The sequence below is a fragment of the Urocampus carinirostris genome, chromosome 14, assembly GCF_059441175.1.
Source record: "Urocampus carinirostris isolate Australia breed hairy pipefish chromosome 14, RoL_Ucar_1.0, whole genome shotgun sequence".
NCBI lineage: Eukaryota > Metazoa > Chordata > Actinopteri > Syngnathiformes > Syngnathidae > Urocampus > Urocampus carinirostris.
The window spans coordinates 12,390,814-12,405,955 of NC_142362.1; the positions used below are offsets into that span (position 1 = coordinate 12,390,814).

Below are 15,142 nucleotides of genomic sequence, written 5' to 3' on the forward strand. Positions count from 1 at the left end.
CATCTGCCATCAGTATGTACCTGTATTTACTCCTCTTCATGCAATGTTTGTGTTGCGTCGTCTGCTACAAGCCACGTGAACTCCTCTTTCCACGATGCTTTCAAAGTACGTTTACGTTTTGTAGCGTCATACATTTTGTTAGCTTCTTTTGAATATTTCTTCTGGGGCTGAGGTTTTGGCTTGATTCCTAACCACTTATCCATTTTTCTTGTGTTCTATGTGCGTCTACTTTGGAGAATTATATGCAAACCTTATTACGCTCGGGGAAGTCCGGAAGCTTGAAGTTATTCGATGCAGGCTTCTGATCGGCTGCAGAGTATGCAAATTGCTAAACGAACCGAAATTCCGAAATATCCAATTCGAACGAAGATTTCGAAATCGGAATAAAACAACGTTTGATTTGAGAAAAAATATTTTGATTTTTTTTTTTCTTGAAAAAGTTGACAGCCACCCGGGCGGAGACGTTTTGTAAGTTGTACGCCCGACGTAAAAGCTGCACGCCCCAGGCGTCCGGGCATACGTTATTTCAGACACTGGTAAAGAACATACTTACCAAACTATCAGCTTCACTACAAATCACTAAATCCAATGAAATCTTTATCCTCAGGGTCACTTTTAACGGTAAACAACTCCACCAACTCAGGACATACTGCTTTACGTCGCAGTCAAGGTTGAAATTATCAACACAGGCCTAAAGTGTCTTTTGCGGTTTAGTGTAAGAATAAATTGTAAATGTATTAACAGTACCGGCAATGAAAATATTAAACTCAATGTGTGAAGTCTCGCTGGAGTAATGCTCTACAAGTCGCACACCCGGCCATAAACAGTGACTTTTAGTCCTTAAAATACTGTAAATAATAAACTCATCGTGTGTGCCTTTTTCAAATGTGCTGTTTCATATCGAGTCTAATCCTAATCCTACTGAGTCAAACCAAATAGAATAGTTCCTCTTTCCAATCGAATTCCAATGCTAATATCTGCCTTGAAGTATGTATGCATCAAGCGACAAATGTGTTTACCGATAACAGTCTTTAATATCAGCTTCAAATGTAATCCAACTTAATCATATTTACCGTAGCCTCACCCGGGGCACAAAATGCATTCAGAAGCCAGGCTCAATTCACGCAAAATGACACGGGCGCTTGTTGTCCATCACGCTTTCGCCATAAATCCTCGAACATTATTCCATTTTATGCAGGTGCACCACAGACGTTTGACAGGTGCAGCAGGATGAAAGACACAAATTGAACTCTAATAAGGTGTTGGCTTGAGCCGACTTTCATAATAATCACCGACGGTTCTGGGTAGTTTACTGTGGATGTGTCGGGCTGTTGCTGGCAGGCTGTGTCAAAAGCGTAACAGCTGAGCTTGTAAAAACAAGATATTAAAGTTTGCTGTCCATCACTGGCTTTAAATTGACGTCCAACATGGTGACAGTTTTATTAGATCGCAGCAAATGTTTGGTGAGATGTTAAGTAATTTTGTGTAGCTCCATTATTTACTTTCGTTTTAACTATTACAATATTCAACTGGTGTTATTAATTTGACCATTTCTGTCTTGAATTTTCCATTACGGTATATTATTTTTATTAATTTTTGTAAACAGTTGAGTTTTCTTAACTGATTCAATGCCAAACATTTTGCTTAAATGGGAAGAGCTCGTGCCAATTTAGTTCTGTACCTTATAGGGAAAGGACATATCAATAGAAAGCTCGAACCTTCATCTTTCATTAGAAAAAATAGTATGTTTGTAGCTTTTACCATTGTTTAGTAATAACAGTTGAACATTGTTTAGTTTCTTGAAAATACTTGTTTCAAAGGGCGCCACAATATGGTCCTTGCGTCCACCCTTGGAGATAAGTGAGTAGCCACCAACTCCATACCACCACCAGGTCAAGCACCGTTACGCAACTACCTTCGTTCGTACTTATCGGCAGCTCCATACCGACTGAGCAAGACCAGCTATGTTTGGCCCAGGACTGGAAAATGCTAGCTGATGTTGGCCGGCAGCTCCAGAGATCGCATTAACCACTCGAAGACTGGACTTGGTGCTGTGGTCGCCTTAACGGAAAAAAGACATTCATTACGAGCTCACAGTTCCTAAGTTGGGAGGACTCAGTGGATGAAACTTTCGAGAGAAAACGCCCACTGTATGTAGCTGAAGCAAAACAACGTGGCTTGAACATTGAGGTCCGCCCAGTGTAGAGGCTTTGTCTCAAGATATACATCCAAGTTATTGGTTGACCTGGGAATCCGGGGCCAAAGCCATTAAAGGGGCATCAGAGGTAGCGGAAAAAAAGCAGCCAGTGGCTGTTCATTAGGAGGAAAGACCCCTGTTGTAAGTCAGGAGGTTTGAGGTCAGCTTTGACTTGACTCAGGACGTCCCTGCCATGCATAGTCCCTTAAGAAGTGTGCTGCCCATCAAAGCAACTCGCATAGAGGATTAGAACTGACGCAAGCTCGGGGCTGATCACCCTGTGGCTGGCCATCCCTGGTGAGGGTGTCTAGTGTTGTGGCCCAAAGGTCCAGTGACCCAGGGTGACACGACTGATGATGCGTTCACACTACAACTTATCCATCCACCACTCCACCAGTTACCACTAATGCAACACTTTCAAGTATGTGCCAGCACAAGGTATCTATATCCACCCTGTGTTCTTTAATTTCTAAGAAAACTGAGAAAAACAGCTTTTTGTGAAAGGATGCATCTCAAGCTTAACGTTCACTTTGGTACATCTGTGGTACCTCTTATATCTAAATAATGCTTTCCAGGGGCACTTTTTGCAAAATAACATTATTGCAAGAACAGTTATGAAAGACCGATGCATGAACTGTGCAAGAACTTTTCAGTGCCCCATGTATCTGGTGACATGATCACATAATTTTGGTCCTCATGGCAATCATGGACGTGCACGAAGCATCATGCAACTCTGCACCGACGATGAAGAATTGACTTCATCTTTTTTAAAAAGGAAAAGACTATTATTAACTGTCTATAATTGTGTCTTCACTTTCCTTACCACACTGTATTTCTGCGCGTACTTGGCATATTGGACGCCTACGCAATCATTTGCTGGATACAGGAGGCAACACAAGGTAGTGGGGGCTAGCTTAATGTGTGGACAAAGATCTGCCACTTGCGGCATCTAATGGTGACTTTTTATTCTAAAATAATTTCCAGATGCTTGATACTTACTGAACATCTGCGCAAAAGCCTTTATAGTACTTTTCTAAGATAAAACATAGAACAAAAACAGATTTTTACTTTTTGGCACTCAGGAACAATGCCTCTGAAAATGTATTTATACGTTATGGCACTGAATGAGTTAAGCCTGTTAGTTGTTTCTGGTGTTCTAAAAACAAATCAATCCAGCAAATAAAAAAGACAGTCTTGCTCATGTGATTTTATAGGATTTGCTACTTTCAAAATGCATTAGTTAATCTTCAGGAGACATCAGAGTGAAGCGGTTATCTGCTGTTGTCATCTGCAACATCCCTGATTGTCTTGCTTTCCCTGTTCTAATTTGTAATTGTCCGGCGTTTTTTTTTTTATTTGATCATATCAGGGATATGTTTATCATGTGGTTATATCATCATATTCTGGCCATTTGTTTCTTATTATTTTTTCCTCAGAATATATTTTCTTCTAACCACACATAGCAGTGTGATTTCAACTGATAGCAAACATTTAAAGGGACATTGTGTATTGTTTTACCACTAGATGTTGTTGCATATTGTGCAACTAAAAATGAGTGCTACCAGACACAAAGAAGAATAAGAACCACAAATACTTAGTGACAATAATGCACCATTTTACTTTTAATTTCTTGTCCAGCTTTTTCGAGGTTTTTGGGTACCCGTAGCTGCAAAATGGCGTACAATGATTGTGCCTTGTAAAATAAATGACCTTCCAGAATTGTAAAACATATTTTTTGATAGTTCATGTATGTTTTGCTTGTTATTTAAATCAATGTAGTTACGTGTTTCTGTACCAATTAGTGGCACTTAATAATACACACTGTCCATTTAACAATGAAATTAGCTTGACTGTTTTGTCTTCAAGACACATTTGCAACTATTGAAGACTTTTTAAAACTGAAAATCAAAGGAAATAAACTTTGTTTTAGCTGCGTTACAAAAAAGAATTTCAAAATTGATATTGTTTTAAGGAATTTTTTAATATAACATAAATTAAAACTTGAAACTTACCACTGAAGCTGTTCACAAGGCTTGACCAGTCAAAACAGAAAATTCAAGCTTTTTACTAGCACTTCCTGATGTCATGTGACCAAGCAATACAGATTAATCAAAAATATGGAAATACAGTCGTACAAAACTTCTTATGAAACAAAATAGTAATGACAGGAATATTAACTGATATTAACTGATAGGCCTGATGCAGTATGTCCTAAATTATGTAAAAAGGCTGCTAATTAATCTGTTCTTTTTCTCAATGTAGAATAATTTCTGGACCTTGTGTAAAGGTGACTTTATTCTGAAAAGAGCAAAGTAGACTGTGACGGCGTTAGTCCTTTGATTAAAAGCCACACTTTTTTTACACTCCTAAATTTCATGGCTAGCCTCATATTTTCAACATCAGAGTCAAAATTGCCACAGTCGTTATCGCTCATGTTCTGCACAATCATCAAATAGCTTCAAGATAATTGTTGAAGTGATTTTAAGGCAGTTTTAACTGTTGAAAAGAGACAGAGAAATACAATTAGCAACTGCTGACAAAGTGGAAAAAGTGCAATGAGTTTGTTTTTTATTTAATTATAAATTAGCGGTGAATTATGTACTTTTACTTGTTTTCCTTTTAATGTTTTTTTATTGACATCGATGAAAAGTTGAAGCCAGATTCGGTATCCTTAGAGTAATTTAGCGATAAGACATACCCAAAGTAAATTGAATGTTTCCCTTTAAACTGTTTGGAGAATATGAAAGGTTTTGATTTATTTTGAAAGGTAACGCTCTGAAGTTTTGTCCCAAACTGAAAGAATCACTGCAAGTGCTACCAACATTGAGTATAAGAGTTGGACCACACAGAAATATAATGTTTTTTTGCTGTCTTAATTATCTTTTGCAATTAAATGCCTGCAGATGAGTGTAACTTGGGCATTTCATCGGAAGACAAACTTAAAGCCTTACCTAGTACCTTTTCAAATGTGATCACAATCTGAAACACACAACATTTATATTTTACACATTTTTTTAATGCTAGGTCTAGGCGTTTCGGAAAGGGGCAGTTTGACCAGATTACAGTCCTAAAAACTTTGCAACCGTATTTTACTTTGGCCAATTTATAGACAGTTTGAAATAGTTGTAAATGTTTGACTTCTCTTTCCAGAAGTCAATCCATGATTGTGCACACCTGTGCATGATAATCGCACGTAGAAATGGATCCCGGGTTGTACTGATTTTAATACACACTGTAAAATTGCATAAAATAACGTTGGGAATTTTATTGGCTAACCAATGTGTTAATCCACATTTGAATAGGTCACGATTGGCTGAATTTTTTTCAACCCGAAGTAGGTCATGACATTTTCTTTTTCAATACAGGCCCTAATAGTTTGTCACAGGCTCGGGACCACGACAAAAGCTTGCAATTAGCCAAGAGTGTCAATCAAAAGGTCAGAGGCTAACGGCTCTATCAGAAGTCATCCGACAAGTCCGTTTTTTTTCTAAAGGGGAGTTATGGAGCCAAACTGACAGATTAAAACAATGATTATCAAACGATGCAAGAATGCTTTAAGGCGGATTTTTTTTATTATATGTAGGCATTATCGCGTGTTTTGGAGTAAATACTTTACAAAGTTGGGTTCAATAGACTCGTGAACCTAACCACACCATGTTTACGGGGAATCACTTCATGAGTAGAATGTCACAATTTCTTTCAGACTGATCGTGATGTTTCTGTATGAGTATATTTTGAAATCCTTTGAGTTTAATCTTTCCAATTATATGTGGCTTGACATATTTCAGTGTTGACATCGTGAAGGCCTGACTTTGTTTATCATCAGTCTGACGGCCCACCGGCAGGCCCTAGAAACGTTAAGGGATCAAGTACCGGTAGATTTATTCAGCAATTGGATTAAGTGGAACTCTTTTTTTTGAAAATTTTCAATAGCAAGTTGTCTGTCAGTTTTAAATTATTCCCTGACTGTTAAAAGGAAGCTGAGATTTAATAGAAACTGCAAATTATTATGTTAAAAGCAGACGGGCAATAGGAAAGACCCTGACCAATCGATACTATTTTTCTCTCTGTGTGGCCCCGAGATATGAAAGTCATGACAGGGGTCCTTGGGGAGGCCATTAAAGTGGGGGCTGGGGTTAACTGATTGGCAGGACACACAAAAACTCTCAACCACTAAACTTTCATCAAGACTTTTGCTCTATCTGAGAAGATCTTAGAGGTTTTAGGACTGGCTTAAAAATACCGTAAATTCCGGACTATAGAGCGCACCTGATTATAAGCCGCACCCACCACATTTTAAGAGGAAAACCGATTTTGTACATACACAAGCCGCACCTGTATACAAGCCGCATGCGCCCACATTTAAATATGTAACACAAACACAAAATTAACCCAAACCCGACTTCAAGTCCCGCGATTGAAACTAAATGTCTTTCATTAAAGTCCACAGTCTAAAAATCACAGCCAGCAAAAAGAACGGAAAATGATACCGGTACTTAAGGTTTGATGCAGACCTGCAGAGTCCAGGTCCCGTTGAAAGTAATCCAAGGGAAAAAGTGTATCTTTCCAAAGGTAAGGGTGGGAAAAATATAGCACATTCACTCACGCAACTCCTTTTTCTTTAACCAACTTTTTACCCCCTCTTCTTTCTTAGTCTGTCCCTCACCTTTAGCGGTCCCCACTTAAACTCGGCACCCCGCGTTTGTTCCGCCCCCCATTTTTCGTTCACCCGTATCAGAATAAGTGTCTAAAATAAATACAAATAAATACATTACAAATATATATAGTTGCAAATACATATTATGCATGGGTTACACATATTTACAAAGAAAGACGGTACACCGAGAGTTTTCAAAGCTTTAATAATAATAATATAGCTTTGACAGGGCAGTTAATGGTAGCAACATTCGAGCGCCGCTAGCGGCCGTTAGAAAAATTACATAAATTGGCCGCATCACTGAATAAGCCGCAGGGTTGAAAGTTAGGGAAAAAAGTAGCGGCTTATAGTCCGGAATTTACGGTTTATTGTTTTTTTTTTAAGGAGTGGAGGAGGATCCCATTTAGATAACATGTTTACTACATATTGTAACATGCATTATTAGGCAAATGTAAAATCTCTTTGTTGGACTACATTTTGGTTGTGAGCTATTTATGGAACAGCTCAGATGGAAGCTCATATTGTACCTTGGTGGGGACCATTTTGCAGACCTCGGGTATAGACAAACCATTGTTGGCACTCAAACTCAGTTTTCACTTAACCTCCTGATGTATTTTTAGCGTGTAAGGAAGATAGCATATTAAAAGGATACATGTAAATGTAGTTTAATTAAAAACAAATATATACAAACCGTAGTTCAGCAAGACAGTTTATTTGGAGAGAAGACTCATGTTGGTGGTTGGGGTTTGCAACTGTGGTTTGCCTCATTAATGTTTACTAATCTAATAGATCAAGTCCATTTCAATATGCCACATATGAAATATATTTAAATTACTTCTGGTCTGAAACTGTGACTGATTGTGTCCTGGAAACTGAACCACTTGTTGATGATATTTTTATTCCTTGTAATAATATTTCTGTGAGATAAAGGACGATTTCGAGTTGAAGGTGTTTCCATTGTTAAGTGCCTTGATTCTAAGACTTGATTCTCAAGAAAAAGACCTGATGTTTATCGACTGGGTAGATAATCTAGAAAATGTAGAAAAAGGCCTTAGGGTAGAAACTGCAAAAGAAGAGAGTGGCTACTCAAAAACAATAGGATTTTGTTAGGTGTGAACCACAATATTAAAAAAATATGTTATATTTCCCCCAAAATATTGGAGTAGATGCTCTGAGCTACACTTACAACTAGGACACTTTATGACTCAACGTAGGTCCTTAAACCATCTAAGGAAAAACCAGAACCGTTCGACTCTGAGCAATTTAATGCCTTGAAAAACGAAGTTCGCAAAGGAATGAGATGTCCTTGTCAAGACCAGAATGGAAACAGGACCCACTCGCGTATCGTTTCTCACAAGTTTAATTAGAAGAGATGGGAGGGGGTTGTGCCCATGATCCGGGGATTGCTGGACACGGGAAGCAGGTCGCTCTGAACGCGTAAGTGGGACTTCCGTGGCGAGCGGTGGCGGGAGCGGAAAAAACGGGTCAGTAGCCGGGATAAAAGGGCAAAAACATGGTCGGGATCAGAAACAAGTTGAAAGCCAGGAGAGGAGAGTAAACGTGGTTGAGATCAAAAACAGGTCGTAATTCAGGACGGGAGAGCAGACGTGGTTGAGATCAAAACAGATCGTAGCGGGAGCCAAGCAGGAGCAAAAAACAGGACAGGCGAAAAAGGGCTTGCCGTTTAAAAACAGAGATTCGCAGACAGACCGACAAAAGGGGACTGACAGGAATTTAAATACTGACAGAGAGCCAATCTGTCAACAAGCTGCAGCTGGCACCACACGGGCGGGGCCAATTGGGCGCCATGGCAACCGTGACAGTGTTACATAAGAGGTGTTAAAGTACAATAGTTTTTCTTTCTTGTCCTTCCCATGTCTATTAAACTTTGGTTGATGAGAATGTTAGTAGGAGAAGAGGCTGGGGATGAACTACCCTAAGATGTTTTTCAATAGTTGTATTTTGGATACCATTCTGAGATAGACAACGGTTACATTCTGGCAATAGTGTGCTAGTGACATTTGAAGCAAGCTTTTTGTACACGTTGCAAAACTGCTGTTAAAGTTCTGGTTTGTTTTTGTTATTCAAAATTGGTCTATATCGTGTTATCAGCAATTTTGACAGCTTGCCCCTGTGCCTCTTTGGTCTTGTGGAAATTGGACTTATTGACAAGAGGCGCTCTTGTGGTTAACACAAATGTATGAAGCTATGGTTAAAGTTGATACACTTCTCTGTATAGTAGTCTTCAGAGGTTTAAAACTTTCTTCGTAAAACATGTTTGACGTCGATATCCGTCAGTGCACCTCAATGATTGAATAAACTGCCCAATATATTAATAGAACTGTAAACGGTGTACATCGAATGTTTTATATCGCACTATTTTAATCAATAGTTATATGCAAATTAGATTCATCATTGTTTACATACAGGGTTGGGTAGGGTTACTTTAACTTACTGGGCAGCACGGCGGCGCAGTGGTTAGCGCGTGTGCGGCACAGTTCCAAGGTCTTGGGAACCTCCTGTGTCTTGGGAACCTACCGGGCTTCCTGTGCGGAGTTTGTATATTCTCCCCGTGCTTGCGTGGGTTTCCTCCGGGCACTCCGGTTTCCTCCCACATTCCAAAGACATGCATTTCAGGTGGATTGGCCGGTCCAAATTGTCCCTAGGTGTGAATGAGCGAGCGAGTTGTCTGTCCCTGTGTGCCCTGTGATTGGCTGGCAACCAGTTCAGGGTGTCCCCTGCCCACTGTCCGATGATTGCTGGGATGGGCTCCAGCACCCCCGCGACCCTACTGAGGATAAGCGGTGCAGCTAATGAGATGAGATGAGATGAGATGACTTTTGGATTAATCCAATACCAAATATGCTAATAAAAGACAAAAGAAACTAAATATGAATAAAATGATGACTCGCAACACGTGGTAAGCTTTCTCTCCTGGCTTTGATCTCTTTGATCTCCGGCAAAACTAACATAAAATGCGACAGAAACAAAATGAAAATAAATCCAAACAGCTTGCCAACATCATTTTTGCCGTTCCATGTATTCCGTTACTCCCCAAGCCTGCACAAAATTTTGTAATTGTATTTATATTTAGTTTCTTTTGTCTTTTATCAGCATATTTGGTATTGGAGTAATCCAAAAGTAATTGAAAGTAATCAAGTTAAAGTAACCCTACCCAACCGTGTTTACATAGAGGCTGTGGTAGACGTGGCAGTCCAGGATAAAAGAGTAAAGTAATGTAAAACAGAATGTTAAGACGAATAGGCAAATATTTTCAAAGTAGTGCTTGGAGACCAGACCTAGTTGTAAGAGCATCAGAACAACAGAGCAGCGACATTTCTTTTCATACATCCTGGATCAACACTGACCCAGAGTCCTATTCAATCTTTGCTTCTATTTTCACCAGTTCAACACTGCCAATATGCACTCCAAACATATTCTTCCAAACCATGCCGTATCATACCTTAATCCACATATAATAGTGTGTAACACAGTGAGGGGAACAAGTATTAGGTTTCTATGTAAAGTGGCCGTGTGTGAACGGCTTCCTGTATTGTGCCACTGAAGCCGCTGTAAGAGATGATTAAAACCCTTTGAAGTCTTACCAGCGAAATGGTTAGCAGAAATAATCCGTTTGCAATGGCTCTCATATATGTTCTCGTCTTTCTGTGTATGTGTTCTCTCTAGTGGAATTCCAAAAATTGGAACTAGCGTCTCTTCAGTCCATCCGTCAGTTTGTCCAAAGCTTCAAGGAGCGTGATTTACCACTCAATATTTTGGTCAACAATGGTGAGTGATTGCATACAATTTTTATTAGGTCTGTCTGCAATTCAATATTAATGTTTGCTTTTGCAAAAGTAGCATGAGTGTCCTTGAGCGTCGTCGCTGACCTGTCTTTTATTTGAATACATAATTTCTAACAAGCAAAACCGTATTTCAGTTGTCTAACTTTTGAAATATCACTTCCCTAGTTTTCAGTTTAGTATCTTAAGGTTTTTGTGTATGTGTGTACACCTTAGACCACAACGTTATTGACAGCAATGTTCCCTGTAATTTTCCACGGGTCTGAGCGTTCACACAAAGTCGGTGAGCAACGCTTGAAACAACAGTGAGCAACCATAATCCCAAGTGTGGAGAGATAATTCATTATCAAACATGTCCAAAACTTGACATCAAGTTACATTTTGCTGAGTTCCCGGCAATGCAAAATTATTTTTCCCTTTTGAATGAACTGACTCATGTACTATTGCAAAGGTTGTAAGGCCTACAAACGTCGTTTGTTCTTACAATTCTTTCACAAGATATCCATTTCTTTTTATTTCCTGACATATTTTGTCGCATAATATTAACATTTTTGGGGGCTTATTTAGTCGGTTGTAAGATACAGAACTGTACTTAATCACATTTTTTAGTAGAAGTACAATGTTGGCAACAAGATACACTTGATATAATTGGAAATTATTTGAATGCAACACAAACTTTTTCTTCTTTTTTCTGTGTTTTTTTTCTACCTTTTTTTAAATTCCTTTAAAAAAAATCTCATTGTGTTTATTTTTTCCGAGCTGCTGCTTTTTTCTTTTTGTTCTCTATTTACTTTTTTCCTACATTTCTTTCTTTTCTTTTTTTTTGGCTTTTTTTGTAAATTTTTCCTTCTTTTTTTCTCTTCCTTTTGTTTCTTTTTTCTCAGCTTTTCACTACTTTTTCATTTTGGTATTTTTTTCTCCCTTGTTCTATTCCCCCATTCCTTTAAGTCATTTCGTGCATAATTTTACATAATATTTGGTCATGTTGGGATTAAAGAAGCAAAAACAACCTCAAGAGACGTTTAGGACCCAAAAGGGCCGGTTTCTTTTAGTGAGCCGAGCCGAAGAAGGCGGTTCTCGACAAACTCTACTGACTTTACTTTTCAACTTCGTTCGACATTGACTTCAAAATACCGCATTTAGGACACAACGTCAGGGGAACCCGTGTATTTTTACCTTCATGCACTGTAACTTTGACTTAAGTCGCTTCTTAATTAGTAATTTTGAGCCCTCATTTTTGTGCGCTGGCTAGATTTTCTTGTGCGCTGAGAACGTGCGAGCAGTGCGCAATTGCGCACGCGCGCAGCTTAAAGGGAACACTGATTGACAGACAGGCAAACACAGGCAGGAAAAGAGCGTAGCCAATCAGAATGCAGAACACAATGCTCGATGAAACTTTGTGCGGATGCGAAACTGTGAAACTTATTCCGCGATACAGCAAGGGATTACTGTACTTGTAGGTCAAGAAATCTGTATTTATTTTATACAACATGAGGCTTTCCTAAAGAGAGCTGACATGATTGTCTGCCATCTTCCCAACCAAAAACTTTGTGAAAGGCTTTGGGGGTGGGGAAATGAGACAAAATATTGTGTGGTTTGGTCACTTTTGAGTCTACCTAGTCAAAATTATGAAAAAAAATATATATATTCAAGAGCACTCTAGCATAAAAAAAACAACTCCTAGTTAGTGGAATTTAATGCCCACAATATTTTCTCAATGATTGCCTAAATAAATCATCTCATCTCATTAGCTGCACCGCTTATCCTCAGTAGGGTCGCGGGGGTGCTAGAGCCCATCCCAGCAATCATCGGGCAGTGGGCAGGGGACACCCTGAACTGGTTGCCAGCCAATCGCAGGGCACACGGGGACAGACAACTCACTCGCTCATTCGCACCTAGGGACAATTTGGACCGGCCAATTCACCAGAAATGCATGGTTTTGGAATGTGGGAGGAAACCGGAGTGCCCTGAGGAAACCCACGCAAGCACGGTGAGAACATACAAACTCCGCACAGGAAGTCTGGAGCTGGATTTGAACCCACGCAGGAGGTTCCCAAGACATGAACTGTGCCGCACACGCGCTAACCACTGCGCCGCCGTGCTGCCCCCTAAATAAATCGAATACGTTTAAACAAAATAATGAATATTTAATACAATGGTCAAATACTTAGTGTTAGCTTCATGACTCAATTTAAGTCGGGCTTTATTTTTCGTTGCCAATGTTTTTGTCAAACGATATTCTTGTGAGAAATAAGCTGTAGTGCACATTGATTAAATTATGAAAAATCATATCACCACTAGATGGCAAATTATCGCAACAAAAACGATGCCCTGAATAGAATACACTTTCCCGTACTACCTCTGCAATCCACCTGTAGATTACGATCTTCTTAATAAGCACCCCTGCACTACACAATACAGTGATGTCTTGTGGTCAAATAATAAACGGTGTCCCTTTAAGTGCGGGTCTACATAATTTTACGACCAGCCTATTAGCGCTTTTGATCTATATAAAATGTATAAAGATGTGATGAGAATCAGTGTTCCCTCTACGCTGCGCGCGTGCGCAATTGCGCACTGCTCGCACATTCTCAGCGCACAAGAAAATCTAGCCAGCACACAAAAATGAGGGCTCAAAATTACTAATTAAGAAGCGACTTAAGTTACAGTGCATGAAGGTAAAAATACACGGGTTCCCCTGACTTTGTGTCCTAAATGCGGTATTTTGAAGTCGAGTCGAAGTAGAACAAAGTTGAGTAAAGTTAGTAGAGAACCGGCTTCTTCGGCTCAGCTCACTAAAAATAACGGGCTCTTTCGGGTCCTAAACGGCTCTTCAGGTTGTTTTTGCTTCTTTAATCCCAACATGACCCAATATTATGTAAAATTATGCACAACATGACTTAAAGGAAGGGGGGAATACAACAAAAAATACCAAAATGAAAAAGTTGTGAAAAGCTGAGACAAACAAAAGGAAAAAAAGAAGGAAAAATTTAGAAAAAAAGGTGGAAAAAAAGAAAAGAAAGAAATGTAGGAAAGAAGTAAATGGAGAACAAAAGGAAAAAAGTAACAAAAAAGTAGAAAAAAAACAAGGAAAAAAAGAAGAAAAAGTTTGTGTTGCATTCAAACAATTTCCAATTATATCAAGTGTATCTTGTTGCCAACAATGTACTTCCACTAAAAAATGTGATTAAGTACAGTTCTGTATCTTACAACCAACTAAATAAGCCCCCAAAAATGTTAATTTTATACGGCAAAATATATCAGTAAATAAAAAGAAATTGATATCTTGTGAAAGAATTGTAAGAACAAACGACGTTTGTAGGCCCTACAACCTTTGCAAATAGTACATGAGTCAATTCATTCAAAAGACCAAAATAATTTTACATTGCCGGAAACTCAGCAAAATGTCAAGTTTTGGACATGTTTGATAATTAATTATCCTGCCACACTTGGGATTATGGTTGCTCACTGTTGTTTCAAGCTTTGCTCACCGACTTTGTGTGAACGCTCAGACCCGTGGAAAATTACAGGGAACATTGATGAGAATACAGTTTTGATACGTGATGCCCACTTTATATTAATATACATTCTTAATGATCCAATTTGAACATCAGCCTTTTTTGTTGAAGCCCTGAGGGGAATATATCAAAAACAAGTGTGAATCACATTTGCGTGTTTCTGTGTGTGTCTAGCGGGTGTCATGCTAGTTCCAGAAGGTTGCACGGAGAATGGATTTGAACTCCACTTTGGTGTGAACTATCTGGGCCACTTCTTGTTAACCTGGTTGCTCCTGGACACATTGAAGCTCAGTGGCGAATCCGGATCTTTTTCAAGGGTGGTCAACATCTCCTCGTCCGCACACCGCCTAGGCAAGATCCAACTCAATGACTTGAACTGCAGGTATGTTCTCATGCTTTAGGGATCATGAGTGGAAATGCGGTCGAATGTCTGACCGTGTTTCTGTTTCAGACAGTGCTACTCAGCCCACGCAGCTTATTGTGACAGTAAGCTGGCGCAGCTCTTCTTTAGCACCCGCCTTCATCGGGAGTTGGAGCTGGGTGGTTTTCCGGTCTCTTCGTGTGCTGTGGATCCTGGCATGGTGGAGACGGCCCTCTACCCCCACCTCTGGACGCCCTTGCGACTGGCACACGGTGTGGTGTCCCGCTTGCTTTTCAGGGTAAGCACCTGCACACCTGTTCTGGAACACGTACATGAAAACTGAATTATTGTTGATTTCATGTGGAAAAAATCAAAAACTAGATCATTCGGTCTTTTTTCAGTGGGATTAAGAAAAACACAATTTTTCACCCAAAAGTGACAGTATTTTTCTGTTTTTAAATGTAAGCACCAATAAATTTAACATGTCAGGTTTAGAAGATCAGTACTCCTTAAAGTGGCTGGACAAAATTTGGAACTTTTTACACTCTGACGCCATCTCTCGGCTGGTGTCATCATTGCAGCCTCTTTCAAGCTCCTTATGATGCA

The 15,142-nt window shown here is 39.4% G+C and overlaps 1 protein-coding gene across 4 annotated transcripts in view; it reads left to right on the forward strand.

The window, feature by feature from the left end:
* LOC148352650 (polyprenol dehydrogenase) overlaps positions 1 to 15,142 on the forward strand; it is a 70,517-nt gene that overhangs the window by 41,283 nt on the left and 14,092 nt on the right. For all 4 annotated transcript variants that reach the window (XM_088353161.1, XM_088353163.1, XM_088353164.1 and 1 more), the window contains exons 4-6: positions 10,542 to 10,643; positions 14,350 to 14,557; positions 14,627 to 14,834. In XM_088353161.1, the coding sequence (XP_088209287.1) occupies positions 10,542 to 10,643; positions 14,350 to 14,557; positions 14,627 to 14,834 (518 nt within the window). The remainder of the gene's footprint in view (positions 1 to 10,541; positions 10,644 to 14,349; positions 14,558 to 14,626; positions 14,835 to 15,142) is intronic.